The 20,225-nt window shown below is 41.0% G+C and overlaps 1 protein-coding gene across 4 annotated transcripts in view; it reads right to left on the bottom strand.

The window, feature by feature from the left end:
• Nucleotides 1-20,225, bottom strand: part of PRKCB (protein kinase C beta) — a 380,988-nt gene that overhangs the window by 125,218 nt on the left and 235,545 nt on the right. For all 4 annotated transcript variants that reach the window (XM_016929638.4, XM_003315019.7, XM_054668319.2 and 1 more), the window contains one exon: nt 469-625. In XM_016929638.4, the coding sequence (XP_016785127.1) occupies nt 469-625 (157 nt within the window). The remainder of the gene's footprint in view (nt 1-468; nt 626-20,225) is intronic.

Here is a 20,225-nt window from a genome sequence, read left to right as displayed (position 1 = left end):
GACTCCCAGATTCTTGGAGCCCTGGCCAGGGAAGACCCTCAAGGGATGCTGGTGGAGATGTCCCAGAAGGCTGCAGGCCAAGCATCATCCATAAACCCAACTCTAGAGAGGCTGTCACCACACCCTGTAGGTTATGTTCCCCTATTTGCTGAGCCCCATCATTTCTCCCACAACTTGCCTTCACTTAGCAACACATCACACCATTTCCTGTCCTACCCACTCCCCCACACCACAGGCATTCTCATCTCTATTAAAAAAATAGCTCTAATTTTTTTTCTTGGCTCACAATACAAAATTGCAGATGGAAAAGAAGGGAGGGAAAGATAGGAGTGAGGGATGGAGAAGAAAGAAAAGGAGGGAGGTCAGGAAGGAAGGAAACAGAAGCTAAGGGAGGAGGAACTCCCTGATCTCAGGTGGCACATAACCCAACCTCCACCACCCATGCTCACTGCAGTCATTTCCACTTACAATCTAAATGTCTCATTCCACTCAGGGTTGAGGGAGCATTTGATGGTTTTGGTCTTCTGTTTGCTCTCACTTTTGGGATCGGGAATCAGTTTCAGTTTTACGTAGGGATCTGACAGGCCATTGGGGTCCATAGGTACAAGGTTTTTAGCATCTCTTACTGAAAAAGAAAAAGCAGTTTTTGCATTAATACTGTCCAACATGTTTAAGCACCAAGCAGTGACAGCTGCAGAACTTGTGGAAGGTTCTTTGGCATCACACTTGTTTAGTGAGAAATTTAATTTTATTAACATCCATAGCTGAAGCAGCGCACAAAATGAGATGGGCTGATAAGATGTCAACTCTGTTCTGTGTTGGTTAAAAATGGATTTCTGACTTTTACACTGCTCTTCCCATACCAAGATTAACTGTAAGTTTTCTAAGCTTATTTTCCACAAAGCCCACAGGAAAGGCTGGCTTCTTTCGTTTAGCATAACGTTTTCAAAGTTCACCACATTATAGCATGTATCAGCACTTCATTTTTTTGCATGACTGAATAATATTCCATCGTATAGATATCCCACATTTTGTTTATCCATTCAGCAGTTGATCCATAGTTGGGTTGTTTCCACTTTTTGGCTGTTGTGAATACTGGTGCTATGAACATTTGTGTACCCCAACACAAAAGGTCACATATTGTATGATTCCATTTACATGAAACATCCCAAACAGGTAAATCCATAGAGACAGAAAGTAGACTACTATTAATAGTTGCCAGAGGCTGGAGGGAAAGGGAAATGGGGAGTGACTGCTTAATGAGTACAGGGTTTCTTTCAGAGGTGATGAAAATTTCTGAGAACTAGATAGAGATGATGGTTGTCCAACACTGTGAATATTCTATAAATGTCACTGAATTGTACATTTAAAAACAGTTAATGGTTAATTTTATGTTACGTTAATTTTACCTCCATTCAAAAAGAAAAAGCTAAAGAAAGGAAGAATTACCCTCTAAACCATGGTACACCTATTATCCATGTATCACCCATAACCAGCACCCAGACAGCCCATAGAGAGAAGGCTGGAACAATGTCAGCAGCATTAGAGCTCAGCTCCACCCTGACTCCAGAACACCCAGGTAAAGAGGCTATAAGGCTAACATGGTGAAACCCTGTCTCTACTAAAAATACAAAAAAATTAGCCAGGCGTGGTGGCAGGTGCCTGTGGTCCCACCTACTTGGGAGGCTCAGGCAGGAGAATGGTGTGAACCCAGGAGGCAGAGCTTGCAGTGAGCCAAGATCATGCCACTGCACTCCAGCCTGGGCGACAGAGTGAGACTCCGTCAAAAAAAAAGATGAACTTACAGGAGAAAAGGAGGCAGGGAATCAGCAGTGAAGATGCAACTGGCTATAGAAAGGATGAGGGAGACTAAATCATCAGCTTGGAGAAACAGGAAGTAGTTAATTAGGAATCAATTCAGAAACCAGTAATGCAGGTAGTCAATGGAAGCAGACTAGAAAATGAGAATTGTACAGCTCTTAAGGATACAATGTCAATCATCTCACTTACAGTAGAACAATCCACAGTAATACATTCAATCCAAATTGACTCTAATTATCTGCTAAAAGGTGAATACATAATGACTCCTATCAGGAATGCAAAGATGGTTCAACGTTAGGAAATCTATTTTCAATATATTCATCATATTTATAGATCAAAGATGAAAACCATAAGATCATTGTAGTTATCTAGAAACAGCAGAGAATTTTAACAGGATAAAGGCTATCTGAAATAACAGCACCATGGTTCATGATAAATGCAATTCCATTAAAGTAAGGAATAAGACAAAGATATCCATTACCATAGCCATTATTTAATACTTTTTTTTCTCGTGTTCCATAAGTGCAGTAAGAAATAAAGAGGTACCCTCTAAACCAAGATGCACCTATTATCCATGTATCACCCATAACCTGCACCCAGACAGCCCATAGGGAAAAGGCTGGAAAAATATCCACAGCATAAATAAAACCAGAAATTTTGTAAACTCAAGATAACAAGAAAAACAGATTAGAAGAAAGAATATTGTAAAGAAGGAGAGAAAGCACCCCCTCACTTCCTGCAACCTTTGCTCACCCCCAATCATAGTTATCTCCTACCATGGTCACGCTCTGGAGCCTATTATCCCAGAAATTATACCACTTTCTCAATCTCAGTTTCAAGTACCCTACTATCTTACACCAATTTCTATTTTTCCAATTCATTAGTTCTATTATTCTACTGCAATAAATCTTCCCCTATTCGTCAGTCCATTCTCCACCAATCAGTCCCTTGAACCCAACACATTCTCTTGATCTCCCTATTCCCTCTTGCTTTTACTCCATTCATATCCAGATTCAATTTTATGGTGCATTTTAGCTACTCCTTTGGAAAGACCCTCAACTCCCTTGCCCCTCTTTCTTTTTATTTTACTTGTCTCACATGACCCCAGCCCTACTTAAATTCAAATACCTGTCCTTTCTTACTCTGTCCTTTTCCTACACTCAAACAGCTGACCATTGCTGAAAAATAAATAAGACTGACTTCCCTAAAATGATACAGCTAGTAAGGGGTTGAGACCGAATAAATGAGATGGGAGAAGCATTGAATCGGCTACCAGGATCAAGCTGTAACTTATTCTGTGCTGACATTTTTTCTGCACTCCAGCAATATGGCAGTGTCTTCTATTTTTCCACAGGCTGAATTCATCTCCCATCTCAGCTTGCAAGCTGCATCTCATTTTTGACCAAGGTCAAAAGCAAGATGTTGACCTTGATCAGTTAAGTTCAACAAGCAAGTCCCTACTAAGTGCTAAGCATTCTGCTAGGCCCTGGGGATATAGGGGACAAAATAAAATGTTAATCTTGTCCCCAAGACAGACCATATAGTGTCATGGACACAGGGCTACAAGATCCCAGGGTCCGCATCTTACCAAGCAGTTACTTCACACATATGAACCTCAATTTCTTGATCAATAAAATAGGTTGTTACAAGAGTAAAATTGGATAAAGAACATACATGTTTAGCACAGAACCTGGAACTTAAAAAATACTCAATAAATGTTAACTGCTATATATTACTGCTATTTCATTATTATTCTTATTCATATGCAATGCCCTCTTTCACTACGTTTTTGTTGTGTGTGTGTGAGAGAGAGAGAGAGAGAGAGAGAGAGAGAGAGACAAGGTCTCACTCTGTCACCCAGGCTGGAGTGCAGTGGCATGATCATGGTTCACTGCAGCCTCGACCTCCCGGGCTCAAGTGATCCTCCCACCTCAGCCTTCCAAGTAGCTGGGACTACAGGTGCTTGCCAACCTATGCCTAACTAATTTTTTAAAAAATTTTTGTAGAGGTGGGGGTCTCTCTATGTTGCCCAGACTGGTTTCAAACTCCTGGATGCAAATGATCCTCCAGCCTTGGTCTCCCAAAGTGCTAGGATTACAAGTGTGAGCCACCATGACTTGCCTGTTTGTCTATTTTTATTATGAAGACTTAACCATTTCCACATGTACTGACATCAAATGGAATCATTTGTGGTTTTCTTCTTTACAATGCATTCGATGTTTACTCGAACCCTTCCACAGGAGAGCTTCTTAAACCTTAGTGTGCATAAAAATTACTCAGAGGACTCATGAGACACATATATCTGGCACCCACCCCCACAGATAGATTCTGATTCCCTAAGTCTGCAGTGAAACCTGTCCATATGCTTTTCTAACACATTTCCACGTGATGCTGATGCTGCCAGTCTATAAGACACACATTAAGTAACATTGTTCTGGAGAATAATAATTTCTTAAAATACCCATGCATTTTCCCCATAGAATATAATATCCAACTGTTACTTTCATTTCTTGAGCCTTCCAAGGAAAATAACATGTACCAGTTTCTAGGCTGGGATCTTGGAGTGACACATCTATCACATAGTGAGCTGCACACACACAGGATTGAGACACTCAGAAGCACCAGAAGCTTGTCTGTCTGGTTGATTGGCAACACAGAGGCAAGAGGAAACAGCTCATCTTTCTTCTCCCTGGCAAGGCCACTCCCCCTCCTCCGCCCCAGTCTTATGAACTGACACCACAAGGAGAGTCACTGGAAAAAGATCTTCTATCATAAGCTTAAGGAATTTACAGCTCTTTTAGAGTGCTCTTTGCTGGACAAGAGTGTTGTATTTTGAAGCTGTCAATCTCAAGACTCGCGGTTTAAGAGTAATTTTTTTTTTTTTTTTTTTTGACACAGGGTCTCGCTGGAGTGCGGTGGCGTGATCACGGCTCACTGCAGCCTTGATCTCCCAGGATCAAGCGATGCTACCACCTCAGCACCCTGAATAGCTGGGACTACAGGCATGTGCCACTACATCCAGCTAACTTTTAAAAATTTTTTGTAGAGATGGAGTCTCACTATGTTACCCAGGCTGGTGTCAAACTCCTGGCCACGAGTGATCCTCCCGCTTTGGCCTCCCAAAGTGCTGGGATTACAGGTGTGAGCCACTGTGTGCAGCCAAGAATGACCTTTTCTTGGGAATCTAGTCATTGCAGAGCCAAACATTACTCACTGAGGCATGACTCTTCCCTCACCTTTATAGGTCCTTTCTTCTACTTTTGTCCTTTTGAGCTTATTCTCTACCAAAGGGGCCAAAACTTTCTGTGCAACGGAATGCTGTGGAATGCATCCTGAGACTGCTGGCATTCACATCTCCAAGAGCTCTGGCTACTAAAACCATCTATCATGAGCAGTTGACAGTAGCTGCAGGCTAAGATCCAAAGGGCTGTCCCTCCTGAAGTGTTTCAAAGTTGAGTCGTGTTTCCCAGCAGCAAGAGAGCCGCATATGTATCGCGGAAGCAAATCTCTCTAGACCACACTTGGCGAGACCGACTTTGATTTTTCTTGATAAATGTTTCTTTACTATCTTTGTTGAAACTCAGCCAGCCCAGATGGTACCAAATGCTTCACACAAAGCAGAAATAGCAAACGTCCCCACTGGTGGAAGTTTGCAAAGAGTACAGGAGAAGCATGTCCTGGTCCAGAGAACACTGCTTGCCGTGGGCATGGGGCTCTGGGTGCAGGGTGAGGTCTGCCTGTTTCTGTCTAAGGGTCTTTGAAGCAAGCGAGGCCTCTGCATTCTGGTCCAAGTTCTCTAAGACAGCACTGAATCCATAAAAAGATAGCATGCATGTTAACTATTTTTCCAAGAATTGTTCTTCACCAAGAAGTTCCTTAATTGTTTTTTCTTTCTAAGAAGATACAATTATCTGTCAGAAAACTCAGAATAATTGTGCTGCTTTCATATCCCGATCCCACATTATGTGAATCAGGAGCATCTCTTATTTAACTCCTTTTGAAGGAACTTTCCTCAATATTGTGAGTCTTGCTTTGTCCTCACTGTGTGTCCTCAAAACAGTAATTCATTCCAGTGAAGGATTTATTAAGGAAAAATAAAAGAACATTAATCCAAAGTAATACCCACTAATATTCAGCCTGAGGATGTGTGCAATTATAAAAGTAGGAAATAACCTGAGTGCCCACCAATGGGGGAAACAGTAAATAATTTATGGCGCATTCATACTGTGACGCACTTTGCCCATGCCGATAACATTGGGTTATCTATATGCAGAAACGTGTTGAAAAAAGCAAGATGAAGCACATTGAAAAAAGAAGATGAGGGCAATATAATGCCTCTTTGTTTAAGAAAGAAGCGTGAAGGCATTAGTGGTTCAATTAGTGAAATCTGGAGCTGAACTGTCAGATAATAGCATTGGGTCAATGTTGCATTTCCTCATTTGAATAAATGTACTAAGAATATTTTTGTTCTTGGGAAATACAACTGAAGTATTTCAGGATAAGTGGAAACCATGACCCCAACTTACTCTCAGATGGATCAGAAAAAAAATGTGCACATATATAAAAATACATTAGTAGAGAAAATGCTAAACCAAATGGAGCAAAATATAAACAATTAGTACATCAGGTAAAGTGTATACAGAAATTTCTTTTACTGTTATTGCAATTTTCTGTCATTTTGAGATTATGTCAGAATAAAAAAATTTTAAAGGCCCTCCAAATATTTAAAAGAAAGGTACAGTAAAATGCATTTTCTACAAGGTCATATATGAATGTAAATATATAGAAAAGAGTCTGAAAAGATATACCCAAAATTGATTTAAAATAATGTCCACCTCTGAGGAACAGGTATAGGAACCTGATTTGAGGGTTGTGAATAAAGATTTTAGCTTTATCCATCCCATTTTAAATTTCTGACAAAGAGAATGTATTCTTGTATTGATTGTGTTATTAAAACAATTTACAAATTCAGTTGTGCTTTTACAGTTTCCAAGAATCTATTGCCCTGGCTTTCAGAGACCCCATCCTATTCCTCCAAAGAGTTTATAGGGCAATTGGATCCGCAGGGTGATACTTAAAAACTTTTGGTTTGCATCACAGAACACAGAAAATGAGCTCCGTGGTGAATAACACACAGACCCAGGATAAGCTCATTGAAGTCAGCTGGACATCCTCAGCACATGCCTAACCAGGGTTGGAGGGAGAGATTAAACAGGTCAATCATTTCAGATCCATCAACCTATTTTCACTGTCCTGCCCTGCCCCTCTCCTGTTTCAGTTATCTGTTGGTGGCTGACAGTTTACCTGGTCCTTTGCTTGAACCCCCCTGCCCTGCCATACCTTCCCAAGTTGGAAGCTTCTTTAGCCCTTTGCTCTACAATCTAGATTTGTGTCCCATCGATTCCTGTTTACTTATTACTTCTTCTAACCCTGGGGGTTTCTGACCCCAAGGTTCTCTGATGCTGTGGCTTTTATGAGCCCTGGAATCCCTCAGAATCCCCTTCCTAGCCTCTGTAACTGGCCATGCTGTATAATCTTCACCCGATAGGCTCTGATTATAAAACCAGCAAACGTGGGGTCTTTGGGCAGCCCACATCCAGCATCAAAGTCCTCCCGAGCACACCGTGGTCCCAAAGGCTCCTAGAACAGCTGGCTTCCCATCATTGCTGGCAGTGGTACAGTTATCACACATCTAATTATCTGTGTTGAGACAGACTTCCAGCTGGGACTGTTATGGTGTCTGTCAAGAAGAGAGCCTGTCAAGCCACAGCTAGTGAAACAATGGTGGAGAGCTAGCGTGGTGAATCAGGAACTAAGTTAGCAATGGCTAGACCTCAGAGTCAGGCAGACACGGTTGTCAATTCTACCTCTGCCATGACTCTCACTAACTGGGTGATCTCACTCAAATGGCTTCTCTGAGCCTTTGTCTCCCCACCCCCAAATTCTCATAAACCTACACAGACAACTCAAATGGGCTCTTGGATAATAGTGGGGGTGACCATCCATCCCAGTTTTCCCAGAGCAACCTCAATTTAGAACTGTTGTCCTCTCACTCTTAGGAGAGTCCAAATTTTAACAATAAATTATATGACTACCCTAATGATAGAGGATAACAGTGTCAAAGTGGAATGTAAGGCACATGGCAGAGGCTCAACAAATGTTGATTTCCTTTCTCCTTTCAGAGAATTTAGACCAAATTATGTAACAATCAAGATAAATTCCAGGGCTAAAAGAGTATCCCTCCAATGTGATTTTCATACAAATGAATCTTGGAGGAGGTCTGAGAATAATAGACGACGTGAAGTCAAACGTATCATCCATTCTTCTTATGACCTCCTCTCCACTCCAGTCCAGGCATTTGGAGTTTCACCTGATATGGCATAGCCTCTAAACTCTCCAGTGATAGTTTATCCTTTTATGTCTCTACTCCCTTTACCTGGCTTTTTTTTTTTTTTTTTTTTCATTTCATCAAACCCTCCAGTTCCTCAACTGTTTCCTTTCCCCTGGTCCATCAGTGCATTGCTGCGGTTTTACTTCCTCCCTACCACTTCCCATACGGAAAAGCCATTCAATTGCTTCTGACCAGTGGCTTAAATGTCCTTACCTTCCTGTCTCTTCAACATCCTGTGTGCATACCCTCAACCATGAGTGAAATTTGCTCTAGACAGTGTCCCCAGGGGAAAGTGTCACACATAGAGGCTTCCTGCCACTATATACCCATGATCTCCAACCACAGCAAAGTCCCGCACACTGCTTGTCAAACCTATTGGGTGTCCCTAGTTAATTTCCCATTCCTTACAGAAGCAATTTCAAGATTTCAATTCTTGAGGCTCCCATCTGATTCCTACCTCCATCTCACTCATCCATTGATCTTTGGTATTATATGTTTTTGTCATTAATTTCTAGTTCTGTTTTATTTTTATCGGAAAATGTGGGCTGAGCAATTTCTGGGGGCATTTTGGAGGGAATTTAATGAGGTTTCCTTAACAAGTTAATATATCACTAATTTTGTGAATACTAGGGAAAAAGTGTAATTCTTTTATTGAAGGGTTCAGGATTCAAGATAGAGAGGTATTTTATATTCACTCTAATTGTATTATTTAAATTATCTATATCCATTTTCTTAACCGCTTTTATCTGTCCAAGACTGACAAAGTGTGTTTTTAAAGCCCTTCTATTATGGTATTTCTGTAAATTACTCCTTTCATTTCAAGTTTTTGCTTTATGCATTTTGGCCCTAGGTTCATGATTACTTTTTATCCCCAGACTTTACGTACCATAAATAAAAGACACATTTTATATAGTATATTATATATTTGTCTTGAACTCTACTTTGAATACAGTATAGATGCTTTTCCATTTGCTCTGGTCTTTTCTCTAGGAATATCTGATACTCATTTACCCATGGATAAATGCTATTTGTTCTCTACATCTGTCATTTATTTAGTGGTTATATTTATTTATTTGTCCCTTTCCCCTGCCATCCCCATTGGAGCACTCCTTAAGCTTGTTTCCATATTACTTATTACATTTTCTGCAGTAGGCACTCCTCTATCTACTGCTTCTACACACTTTGATTTAGTCTACTGTTTTAAATTACTTTTTAGTATCATAACATGACAACCTTCTTTCTTCTGCATTCCTCTTATCCATCTCCCTCTTCATCTTGGACTATTGCCTTCTTTTCTCTCTCTTCTCTCTCTCTGTGTGTACTTGTGTCTTTTATCAGCTTATTTTCTGCCTATAACATTTATTTTATGTGTTTAATTACATGCAGTAAAATTGACTTTTTGGTGCACAGTTTTGTGCAAAAATTTATACGTTTTAATGCATGTATAGATTCATGTAACCATCACACAATCAGAATACAGAAGAGTTCTATCACCTCGGAAAAATTCCTCATACTTCTCCTCTACAGTCACATCCTCTTCTCATCCTCAGCCCCTGGCAACCACTGATCTGTTTCTCATCACTACAGTTTTATCTTTTCAAGAATAATACCTAAATGGAATCATACAGCAAGAAAACCTTTTGAGATTGGTTTCTCTTTCTCGGCAAAGGGCCTTTGAGGGTCATCCATGTTGTTGTGTATATGAACAGTTAATTCTTTTTTATTGCAGAGTAGTATCTTATTGCATGGATGTATCAAGGTTTATCTATTCAACTGTTAAAGAATATTTCAGTGGTCTTCAAATTTTAGTGATTACAAATAGAGCTGATATACTCACGGGTTCTTGTGTGAGCATAAAGTTTCACTTCTTTAAGATAAATAACTAGGAGTGGGATCATTCAGTTATATGCGTTTGTTTAGCTTTATAAGAAGCTGCCGCACTTTCCCAGAGCAGCTGTACCATTTTGCATTCCCACAGTGATGAATGAGAGTTCCTCTTGTTCTGCATACTCATTAGCACACCATATTGACAGTATTTATTATCATTATCATCATTATTTTAGCCATTCTAGTAAGTGTGCAATGGTATCTCATTGTGGTTTTAATTTGCATTTCTCTAATTTCTAGTGATATTGAATATCTTTCCATGAATGTATTGGCCATCCTTGTATTATTTGGTAAAGTGTTTGTTCAGGTTTTTAGATTACATTTTAAGTAAGGCTGTCTTCATACGAATGAGTCTGAGAGTTCTGATACAATGAGTTGGATACAAGTCCTTTGTCAGATATGTGATTTGCAAATATTTTATTCCAGTTTATAGTTTGTTTCTTGCAAAATAAAAGTTTTTAAACTTTAATAAAGTACAATTTACCACTTTTTTTTTTCTTTTATGGGTCACGTTTTTAAGGGTCACGTCTAAGAACTCTTTGCATAACTACAGGTCACAAAGATTTTCTCCTGTGTCTTCTGAAATTTTATACCTTTATATTTTGCTCCATGACCCATTTTGAGTTAATTCTTGCAAAAGGTGTGAGATGGAGGTCAAGGTTCATTTTGTTTTCATATGAATGTCTAATCATTCCAACATCATTTGTTGAAAGACTATCCTTTTTCCATTTCATTGTTTTTGCACTTTTGTTGAAAATCAATAGGCCGTATTTGTGTGGGTCTATTTCTGGATTCTCTACTGTGTTCCAATGGCTTGTGTATCTATCCTGTCACCAATATCACATTTGATTACTGAAGCTTTATATAGTAAGTCTTAAGATTGGGTACAGTAATTCTTCCAACTTTATTCTTCATCTTAAGAATTGTTTTGGCCATTCTGGATTCACTGCCCTTCTATATAAGTTTTAGAATCACTGTGTCCAAACATACAAAAAATCCTGCTGGGATTTTGACTTGAATTTCATTAAGCCTACAAATCAGTCGTAAGACTTGCTATCTTCACTCTGCTGAGTCTTTCAATCCATGAACATGGGTTATCTCTTCATTTATTTAGGTATTCTTTGATTTCTTTCAGTGTTTTGGAATTTTTAGCATATAGATTCTAGACATGTGTTGTTAGATTTATACCTAAATATTTCCTTTGTTTTGCAGCTGCTGTAAGTAGTATTTTTTAAATGTTTGGTTTCTAGTTGTTAATATATAGAAATACAATTGATTTTTGTGTGTTGACCTTGTATGCTGCAACCCAGCTAAACTCACTCATTATTTCTAGTAATTTCTTGGTAGATTCCTGTGGATTTTCTACATAAACAGTACTGTTTTCTGTGTATAGAAACAATTTTGCTTTTTTTCCTTTCCATTCCATATGGTTTTTATTTTTTATTTTATTATTACTTTTTTGAGACAGAGTCTTGCTCTGTCACCCAGGCTGGAGTGCAGTGGTGCAATCTCAGCTCACTGCAACCTCTGCCTCCCAGGTTCAAGCAATTTTCCTGCCTACTCCCAAGTAGGTGAGACTACAGGCATCTGCCACCACGCCCGGCTAATTTTTGTATTTTTAGTAGATGTGGGGTTTCACCATGTTGGCCAGGTTGGTCTCGAACTCCTGACCTCAGATGATCCACCCACCTCAGGCTCCCAAAGTGCTGGGATTACAGGCATGAGCCACCGAGCCGAGCCCCACATGCCTTTAAAAATTTTTTTTTATCTTACTGTGCTGTTTATGACATGATGTTGAATAGGACTGGGGAGGATGAACATTTTAGTTTTGTTTCATAGCTTAATGAGAAAGCATGCAGTTTTTCATCATTAAGTATGTTACAGGTTTTTGGTAGATACTTCTTATTGGATCAAGAAAGTTCCCTTCTATTTCTAGTGTGCTGAGAACTTTCATCATAAATGAATATTGAGTTTTGTCCAATTTTTTCTGCATCAATTGATATGTTAATTTTTTTCTTTCTTTAGATTATTAATATGGTAAATTACATTGGTTGATTTTTTTTTATTATTAAGCCAGCTTGCATTCTCAGGATAAAACTCATTTGGTCCGAGTGTATTTTTCATTTATATATTGCTGAATTTCATTTGCTAATATTTCTATGAAGATTTTTATATTTATGTTTACAAAGAGTTCTTACACATGACACTAAAAACATGACCTATAAAAGAAAAAATGATAAATTGTACTTTATTAAAGTTTAAAAACATTTGTTCTGCAAAACACAAATGACGAACTGGAAGAAAATATTTGAGATATTTGCTTGTAGTTTTCTTGTACTATTTTTGTCTGGTTTTGGTATGAGGGTAATGCTAGCCTCATAAAATAGGTTGAAAAATGTTCCCTTCTCATCTACTTTTTAGGAGAATCAGTATTATTTCATCTTTAAGTGTTGGTAGAATTTACCAATATAAATTTCCTTTTAAGCACTTTTTAATCTGGATTCCACAAAGTATCATGTGCTATACTTTTATTTTCTTTCGGTTCAAAATATTTTCTTATTTCCCTTGAGACTTCTTCTTTGAACTAAACCATGGATTATTCGGAAGTTTGTTTGTTAGTTTCCGTATTTTTCCAGGGGCTCTACTCTTATGATTTTACTTCTACCTAAATACTGACAACTCCCACCCACACCTCTTTACTGACCTTTACAACTGTATGTACAACTGTCCACTGGCTGTCTTGTACTGGATGTCCCATAAGTACGCTAAACCCAACATGTCCAACAACACTCATTATCCTCCTGCTCCCCCGACACCACCATGTCTCCTCCCTGTCTTTCAATGCCAGTCTTAGTGAGTGTTGAACTATCCACCCAACTGCCCCAGTAAGAATCTAGAAATCATTCTGGTCTCCTCCCTTTGGTGCAATCTACAACCCCGTGCTGTTTGATCTGCCTTTCTCATTTTGTGTACCTGAGTCCCTACTATTCATATCACTGCCATCTGAACAATAATAAGTGTGCCATAGAATTACTGTGATTATTAAGTTATATTTGAATCCTGGTATTGTGCTGGGCAGGTGATGAGTGATTCATAAACAGCAGCTGCTCATATGATTGCTCCCTGGCCACTCACTTTTCCTCTCCTGGTGAAATTAAGATCCTCCTCATTGGTTTCCTGCCTGCAGTCTTCTATTGAGCCCTTCCTTCACTCCCCCACCAAAGTGATCTTTCAAAAGCTAGAAACCGATCGCACACTCTTCAAACAAAAATCTTTCATAATTTTAGAAAATCTATTAATAATATGATTCGCTATAAAACTAGGTCAAAGGAGAAAAACTATATAATTATCTTAAAAAATGACGAAAAAGGCGACTGACAAAATTCAATAACCATTCATCCTTTTAACACTTAGAAAAATAGAAATAAATGAATGCTTTTCTTGATGTAATAAATATACCAACAGCCTTCATTATGCTTACGGGTAAAACTCTAGAGGCATATCTATTCAGGCCACAATCAAATTAAGAATGCCCACCATCACTATTATAATTTAACATTGTTCTGAAAGTACCAATCCATGCAATTACATTTTTTAAAAGTATTGTATAAGAGGCTTAGATGTTGGAAAAGAGAACACAGAATCAGCTTGGATTGTCTGAATTGTATCTTAGAAAAATTCCCCAAAGATTCTGGCATCTGATTGATACCACTTTTCTGGTTTGTCACCCTGATCAATTTTTTTCCATTTTTAATCTCTTTGTCACTTCAGTGGGAATTTGGAAGAAGGAGACATTCAATATATGGTCTCAGTTGAGCATTAATTACATTTTTAGTTAGAAAAAAAATGTTACTCTAAATCTGAGAGAAAGAAATCATTGTGTAAAAGCGGGGCTGGTCTTGTGCACCTAATTCTTAACAAACTGGAACTAGACACAATGCGGGTGCCCCAAGGTTCAGTCCAGCTGATACTCGGACTTATGAGGGTTTTGCAACACTGCCAAATGTCACGTGTGTCTGTGTGAAGAGACCACCAAACAGGCTTTGTGGGAGCAGCAAGGCTGTTTTATTTCACCTGGGTGCAGGCAGGCTGAGTCCGAAAAGAGAGTCAGCAAAGGATGATGGGATTATCATTAGTGCTTATAGGTTTGGGATAGGTGTACAAAGTACCTTCTTAAGGGCGGGGGAGAATATATCGTATCAGTTAGGGTGGGGCAGGAACAAATCACAATGGTGGAACGTCATTAGTTAAGGCTATTTTCACTTCTTTTGTGGATCTTCAGTTGCTTCAGGCCATCTGGATGTATATGTGCAGGTCACAGGGGATATGATGGCTTAGCTTGGGCTCAGAGGCCTGACACCAAAACCATGCAACTTTTGTGCTCAGTAACTGAGTCCTCCTGGGACCCAGAAGCTTTGAAATCTTGGAGGTTTTATGACCCCCTAAACCCAGTTTAGTGTCAACTATTGTCTACAGCGGTTTCCCTGGTCCTACAGTTCCCAGCGTTGCTCCACACTTACTCTGACTCCACACAACCACAACCCCACAAGTCTAGAGACCATTTCCCTCGACAGGGAAGATCTGGGTTAGTCCACCTTTGAGCTCTCACAAGCCCAGTCTCTTAATAACTAGCATTCCCCAGTGGTGTGGACAATGTCACCACTGGATCTCACTGGGGGATGCAGAACCTGCTACTTTACTCACGCACGGCAGAGTTTTCAGGGCTTGATGCAGATGGAAGAGGAGCTCTTCAGCCCAGCTTGGAAAAACAAGAGTAAACCTGCCCCCTATAAACATCTGTTCCCCTCAGGTTGGCCCTGAGGGTCTTTCTGTCTGCCTAGGACAGATGGTTTGGGAGTCAGGCATCCAATAAGTTAGCTTTATTTCTTGTTTGGAGACCACCTCCTGCCTCAAGTTAAGTGAAAACAAGAAGGACAGACGAGGTTTACCAATTCCTCACTCATATCCTCGGGACAGGAACCAGGATGGCGTGCCATGGGGCCCCACCCTTGCTTGGGTGCTGAGTAAATGCAGCATGAAGCATGGAGGCAGGAGGTGCTCAACAGCCCCCTCTCCCACGCTGCAGCGGCTGCAGACATGGCTCTGGGTGCTGCTTTGCAATGTGATTATTTCTAAAGATGTGACATAAATACTAACATGGAGTCCCTGGAGCTGCAGAGTCGCTGCTTGGCAGCTTAATTTGGACATTCAATCAAAACTGTCTGTCGGCAGCTCTGCACAACCCAAGCAGCATAGGGCCAGAAGCCCCGCAATCTGCTCAGTGAGAACGTTAAGTGATGGGTTTAATTTTCAGAAGCTTGGGACAAAAGCCTTCCCAGCTCTGAGGAAGGCGGGTTTACTTCCCTTCTCTAGAGAAACAGCGCATATTTTCTCATATCTTCAATAGGCTCCCTGCTTTGATAGAAGAGCCCTGTCTACATTAACCACATCACTGAATCATGGAATTCAAGGATTTTTAAAAACTGAGAGGCACATTCTCAGACCATGATCCTCAGACAGTCAGGGAAAAGGGCTACAATTTGAAGACAAGTTTCCTGTTTCTCCTACTGTTGTTCAGGGATGAAGGGAGAAGAAAACATCTGTTAGAAGGGGTCCCAGCAGATGAATGCTTCCTCCTTTCATTGTCAAACATCCTCAGTCACACAGAAGCACTAAAAGAGCGTGCTGGATACATTTATCCTAAACGGATATATGATTACATGGATGGATGGGTTGGCTGAGTGGATGGATGGATGGGTTAGACAGATGGATGAATGTATGGATGAATGTATGAACTGGATGGATGGATGGATGGAGAGATGAATGCATGTGTGGATGGATGGATGGATTAGATGGAAGAATGTATGGATTGGATGGATGGATGGATGGATGGATGGAGAGATGAATGCATGGGTGGATGGATGGATGGGTTAAGTGGGTCAATGAGTAAAGTAATGGGTCTTAACTAGCTGGAAGGAAACTGGCATCCTTTCCATTTTCTTATTATCATAATTTTACCAAACTATCCATATCTCAAGGCATCTACTGAATCTGCCTCATCCCACATCCCTCCATTCTTCACCACCGTAGACACACAGACACACACACGTGCATGTGCATCTTCAAAATACTTCCAAATGGCACAGCCCAAGCACAAGCTAACCAGTACTGATGCTGTGCTCAGTATTGGAACAGGGTCCTAGAGGCCCCCTGATATGCCCAGGTGCTAACTTTACTTGCCAGGCTGTGGGGAGGTCCAAGGAGGATCCCAGGGGAGCAGCTGGGACTGTGGGAAGAGGTGCCTCAGGAGAGAGCTGCAGCTATTTTCCAACAGGCACAGAAGCACTGCTGGAGTGTTCTGGAAGAATGTCTGACTACACTGAGATGCAAATACAAATCCGATGACCATCTATAAAAGGGTACACAGCTGAGATAGACAGAGTTCCGGCACAGCCCCCACCCTATGCCTCTGCCTGTTATTCTAAACTCTGCCCAGACAGAGGCAAATATTCCAGTGACCCTGGCCATCAGCAGATGCTATACTCCGGCTCCCTGAGAGCAAGCCCTATGCTGTTTCCTTCTGTGACTCAAACAGTGAGTTAAAGGCACACTTGTAGCAAGGTAATACGTTGAGGTTTGAAGTGCCTGTTTCTCCCACTTTGCACTTCATTGAATTCTGTCACTTGTACCCTGAGGCTCCTCCCCCCAGACCATGCAGCTAGACGTGAGTCATCCACTGCCTTAGGGAGAAAGTTGTCAAGGTATTAGTGAGGAACAAAGCCAGTGAATTCTGACTTCTCAGTTCTGAAAGCTTCTGTCTCATCTTTCTCCCTATCAGGCCCCAAAAGCTGAGCTCCAGGATGACAGAGAGAATGGATGAAGAAGCAGATAAGGCCCCCTTTTTGCTCCATGATTCACCCCTCTGCTCTCCATACTCTGAATTAGCCCCACCTTTCACCTCTTTTAACCAGAAAAGCCAAAAGCACTCCTGTACATCTGCCAACAACTGCCAATCCTGGAAAGAGGCTGAGTCCAAATCCCAATTGGGCTTAACTGGGGCATATAAATAAGGCTTTTCACATGCTCCAAACAACTCCCCTTTCCCTCACACCATGACTGAGAAGTCCTGTTTCAGAGAGTGGTTCTCAAAGGGTGTGGCCCAGACTAGCAGCGTCAGCATCACCTGGGAACTCATTAGAAATGCATGATCTCCTAATGTTATTCCTCCCACCTAATGTAAATGACGAGTTAGTGGGTGCAGCACACCAACATGGCACATGTATACATAGGTAACAAACCTGCACATTGTGCACACATACCCTAGAACTTAAAGTATAATAACAAAAAAAAGAAAAGAAATGCATGATCTCAGGCCCTGCTCAGACCTGCTGAATTGAGGATGGAACCCAGCAACCTGTATTTTAACACACTTTCCAGATGACTCTGATGTGACACTCATGTATGAAAACCACTGCTTTTGACCAGTGTTGTTGAAGCCAGCCTCACCAGGGTAGGAAGAATTCTGGACAGAAATATAGCTACAATTCAGCATTAATCAGGCTAACTTTGACCCACTTCCTTGCAACTAAAAGTCAGGTAACACTGGATACTGACCATTTGCAACCTCGTTGTTCCTACAGATAGGATTTCTGACATTAGAATCATAGGCTTTTGTTTAAGAGTTGCTTAAACAGATCCTGAATTCCAGCAGAATAGCTGATGCCAACCAGTTTAAAGACCCCAAACAGAGGAATTGAATCAGCAAGAGAACACAGCTTCTTTATCTCCCTGTCCCATGACTCCATCCTGCTCTTTTCCACCAATCAACAATCTCCACACTTCAGCCCACTGCAAAACCCTTAAAAATCCTAGCCCCAGACTCCTCTGGGAGATGGATTTGAGGTTTCCTCCTGTCTCTTCCCTACAATTAAACCTGTTTCTCTGCAGCAACTCAGTGGCTTAGTGTATTGACTTGCTGCATGCATTGGGCAGTGAACCTATTACAGTTACACTGTCCAATAGAACTTTCTAAAATAATGGAAGTGTTTGATGTCCAGTATAGTAACCACTAGCCACATGAGGCCACTGAATACCTGAAATGTGGCTATTGTGTTGGAAAAATTGAGTTTTGCATTTTATTTAATTTTCTTTAATTAAATTTTTTTTTTTTTTTTTGAGATAGGGTCTTGTTCTGTCACCCAGGCTAGAGTGCGTGGTGCAATCATGACTCACTGTAGTCTCAACCTCTTGGGCTCATGTGAGCCTTCTGCCTCAGCCTCCCGAGTAGCTGGGACTATAGGCATATGCCACCACATTTGGCTAATTTTATTTTTTGTAGAGGCAAGTTTTCGCTATGTTGCTCAGATTGGTCTCAAACTCCTGGCCTCAAGCAATCCTTCCACCTTGGCCTCCCAAAGTTTTGGGATTACAGGCGTGAGCCACCAGGCCAAGCTCGTTAATTTAAATTTAAACAGCCCCACGTGGCTAGTGGCTGCCATATTGCACAAAGCAGCTTAGACCATTGCATCAGCCTCCTTACAGATTTCCCTCCCCTCCTCGTCTCCTTTCAGGTCACCCTATAAGCTTCAGACAAATTAATCTTCCCAGAACGCAGATCTTATCATGTCATTCCTACTCTCAGAACATCCTCACTGACTCACTGTTGCCTACTGATTTTAAATACATGTTCTTTTTTAGTAAGCCAAAATGTTTTATTCCAAAATATGATAGAAAATAGATTAAATAATAATAGTTAACGGTGAATGAGCTCTTACTATATGAGCCAAGCACTATTCTAAGGACTGCACATGAATTATCTCATTGAATCCTTACAAGAACCTTATGATGTGAGTGTTACTGTTTTCCCCATTTTACTGATGTGGAACCTGACAGCTGAGGGGGTTGAGTGACTTGTCCAAGGTATACAGAGAGCTGATAACAGTAGAGCGGGATTTGAACCCTCTCTGTCTTCCTCCCAAGGCTGCACTCTTAGTCACGACATCACAGTGCCTTGGAAGATCCATCTGGGTCAGATTATTTTTCCCTCTTAGGGTGCCCCTTATGAAATCCATAACCATGGTCACACGTTCTATGGCAGTAGCTTCGAGGTGTGTCTTAAACACATCACTTGCTCTTCTTTTTTTTTTTTTTTGAGATGGAGTCTTGCTCTGTCACCCAGGCTGAAGTGCAGTGGCATGATCTCGGCTCGCTGCAAGCTCCACCTCCTGAGTTCATGCCATTCTCCTGCCTCAGCCTCCCCAGCAGCTGGTACTACAGGCGCCCGCCACCAACCACGCCCGGCTAATATTTTTGTATAGGGGTTTCACCATGTTAGCCAGGATGGTCTCGATCTCCTGACCTCGTGATCCGCCTGCCTCGGCCTCCCAAAGTGTTGGGATTACAGGCGTGAGCCACCACGCCCGGCCATCACTTGCTCTTCTATAGAGAACAAGCAAAAGCTATCATCAGCTGTCTTGGACTCCTTCCGGAAAAGATCAACATATTTACCCCCAAAATAGCATCTTTCCATCTCAGAAGGAATACTGGACACATTTTAGGTAAAGTCAGCACATCGTTTATCGAGGTGTTAAAAACATGGCTTAGGGGCTAGGGGATGAATATTGAACTTTAGACTGAGACATTTAAAAAACCGGCCAGGCGCAATGGCTCACACCTGTAATCCCAGCAATTTGAGAGGTCAAGGAGGGAGGATCACTTGAGGCCAGGAATTTGAGATTAGCCTGGGCAACATAGCAAGACTTTGTCTCTACAAAAACAATTTTCACGATTAGCCAGACATGGTGGCATGCGCCTGTAGTCCCAGTTACTCAAGGGGCTGAGGTGGGAGGATCACTTGAGCCCAGGAGTCTGAGGCTGCAATGAGCCAACATTGTACCACTGTACTCCAGCCTGGGAGACAGAGCAAGATCCTGTTTCTAAGAAATAAATAAAAATGGCAAAAATGTTTAAGGCAGGTAGGATTCAAACAGGTGGGCAATGGGAGGCCATCTTTAGGAGAGGTTCTTACAAATACAACAGTTCTAATCCTGACCTTAATCACAGGGCTGATAGTCAAAATATTTAGCAAGCGGTTTATCCGTCAGATTGGAGACAGCCAAAGCCCTGG

Source organism: Pan troglodytes, chromosome 18, assembly GCF_028858775.2.
Source record: "Pan troglodytes isolate AG18354 chromosome 18, NHGRI_mPanTro3-v2.0_pri, whole genome shotgun sequence".
NCBI lineage: Eukaryota > Metazoa > Chordata > Mammalia > Primates > Hominidae > Pan > Pan troglodytes.
This window is presented reverse-complemented; position numbering and strand designations above follow the sequence as displayed.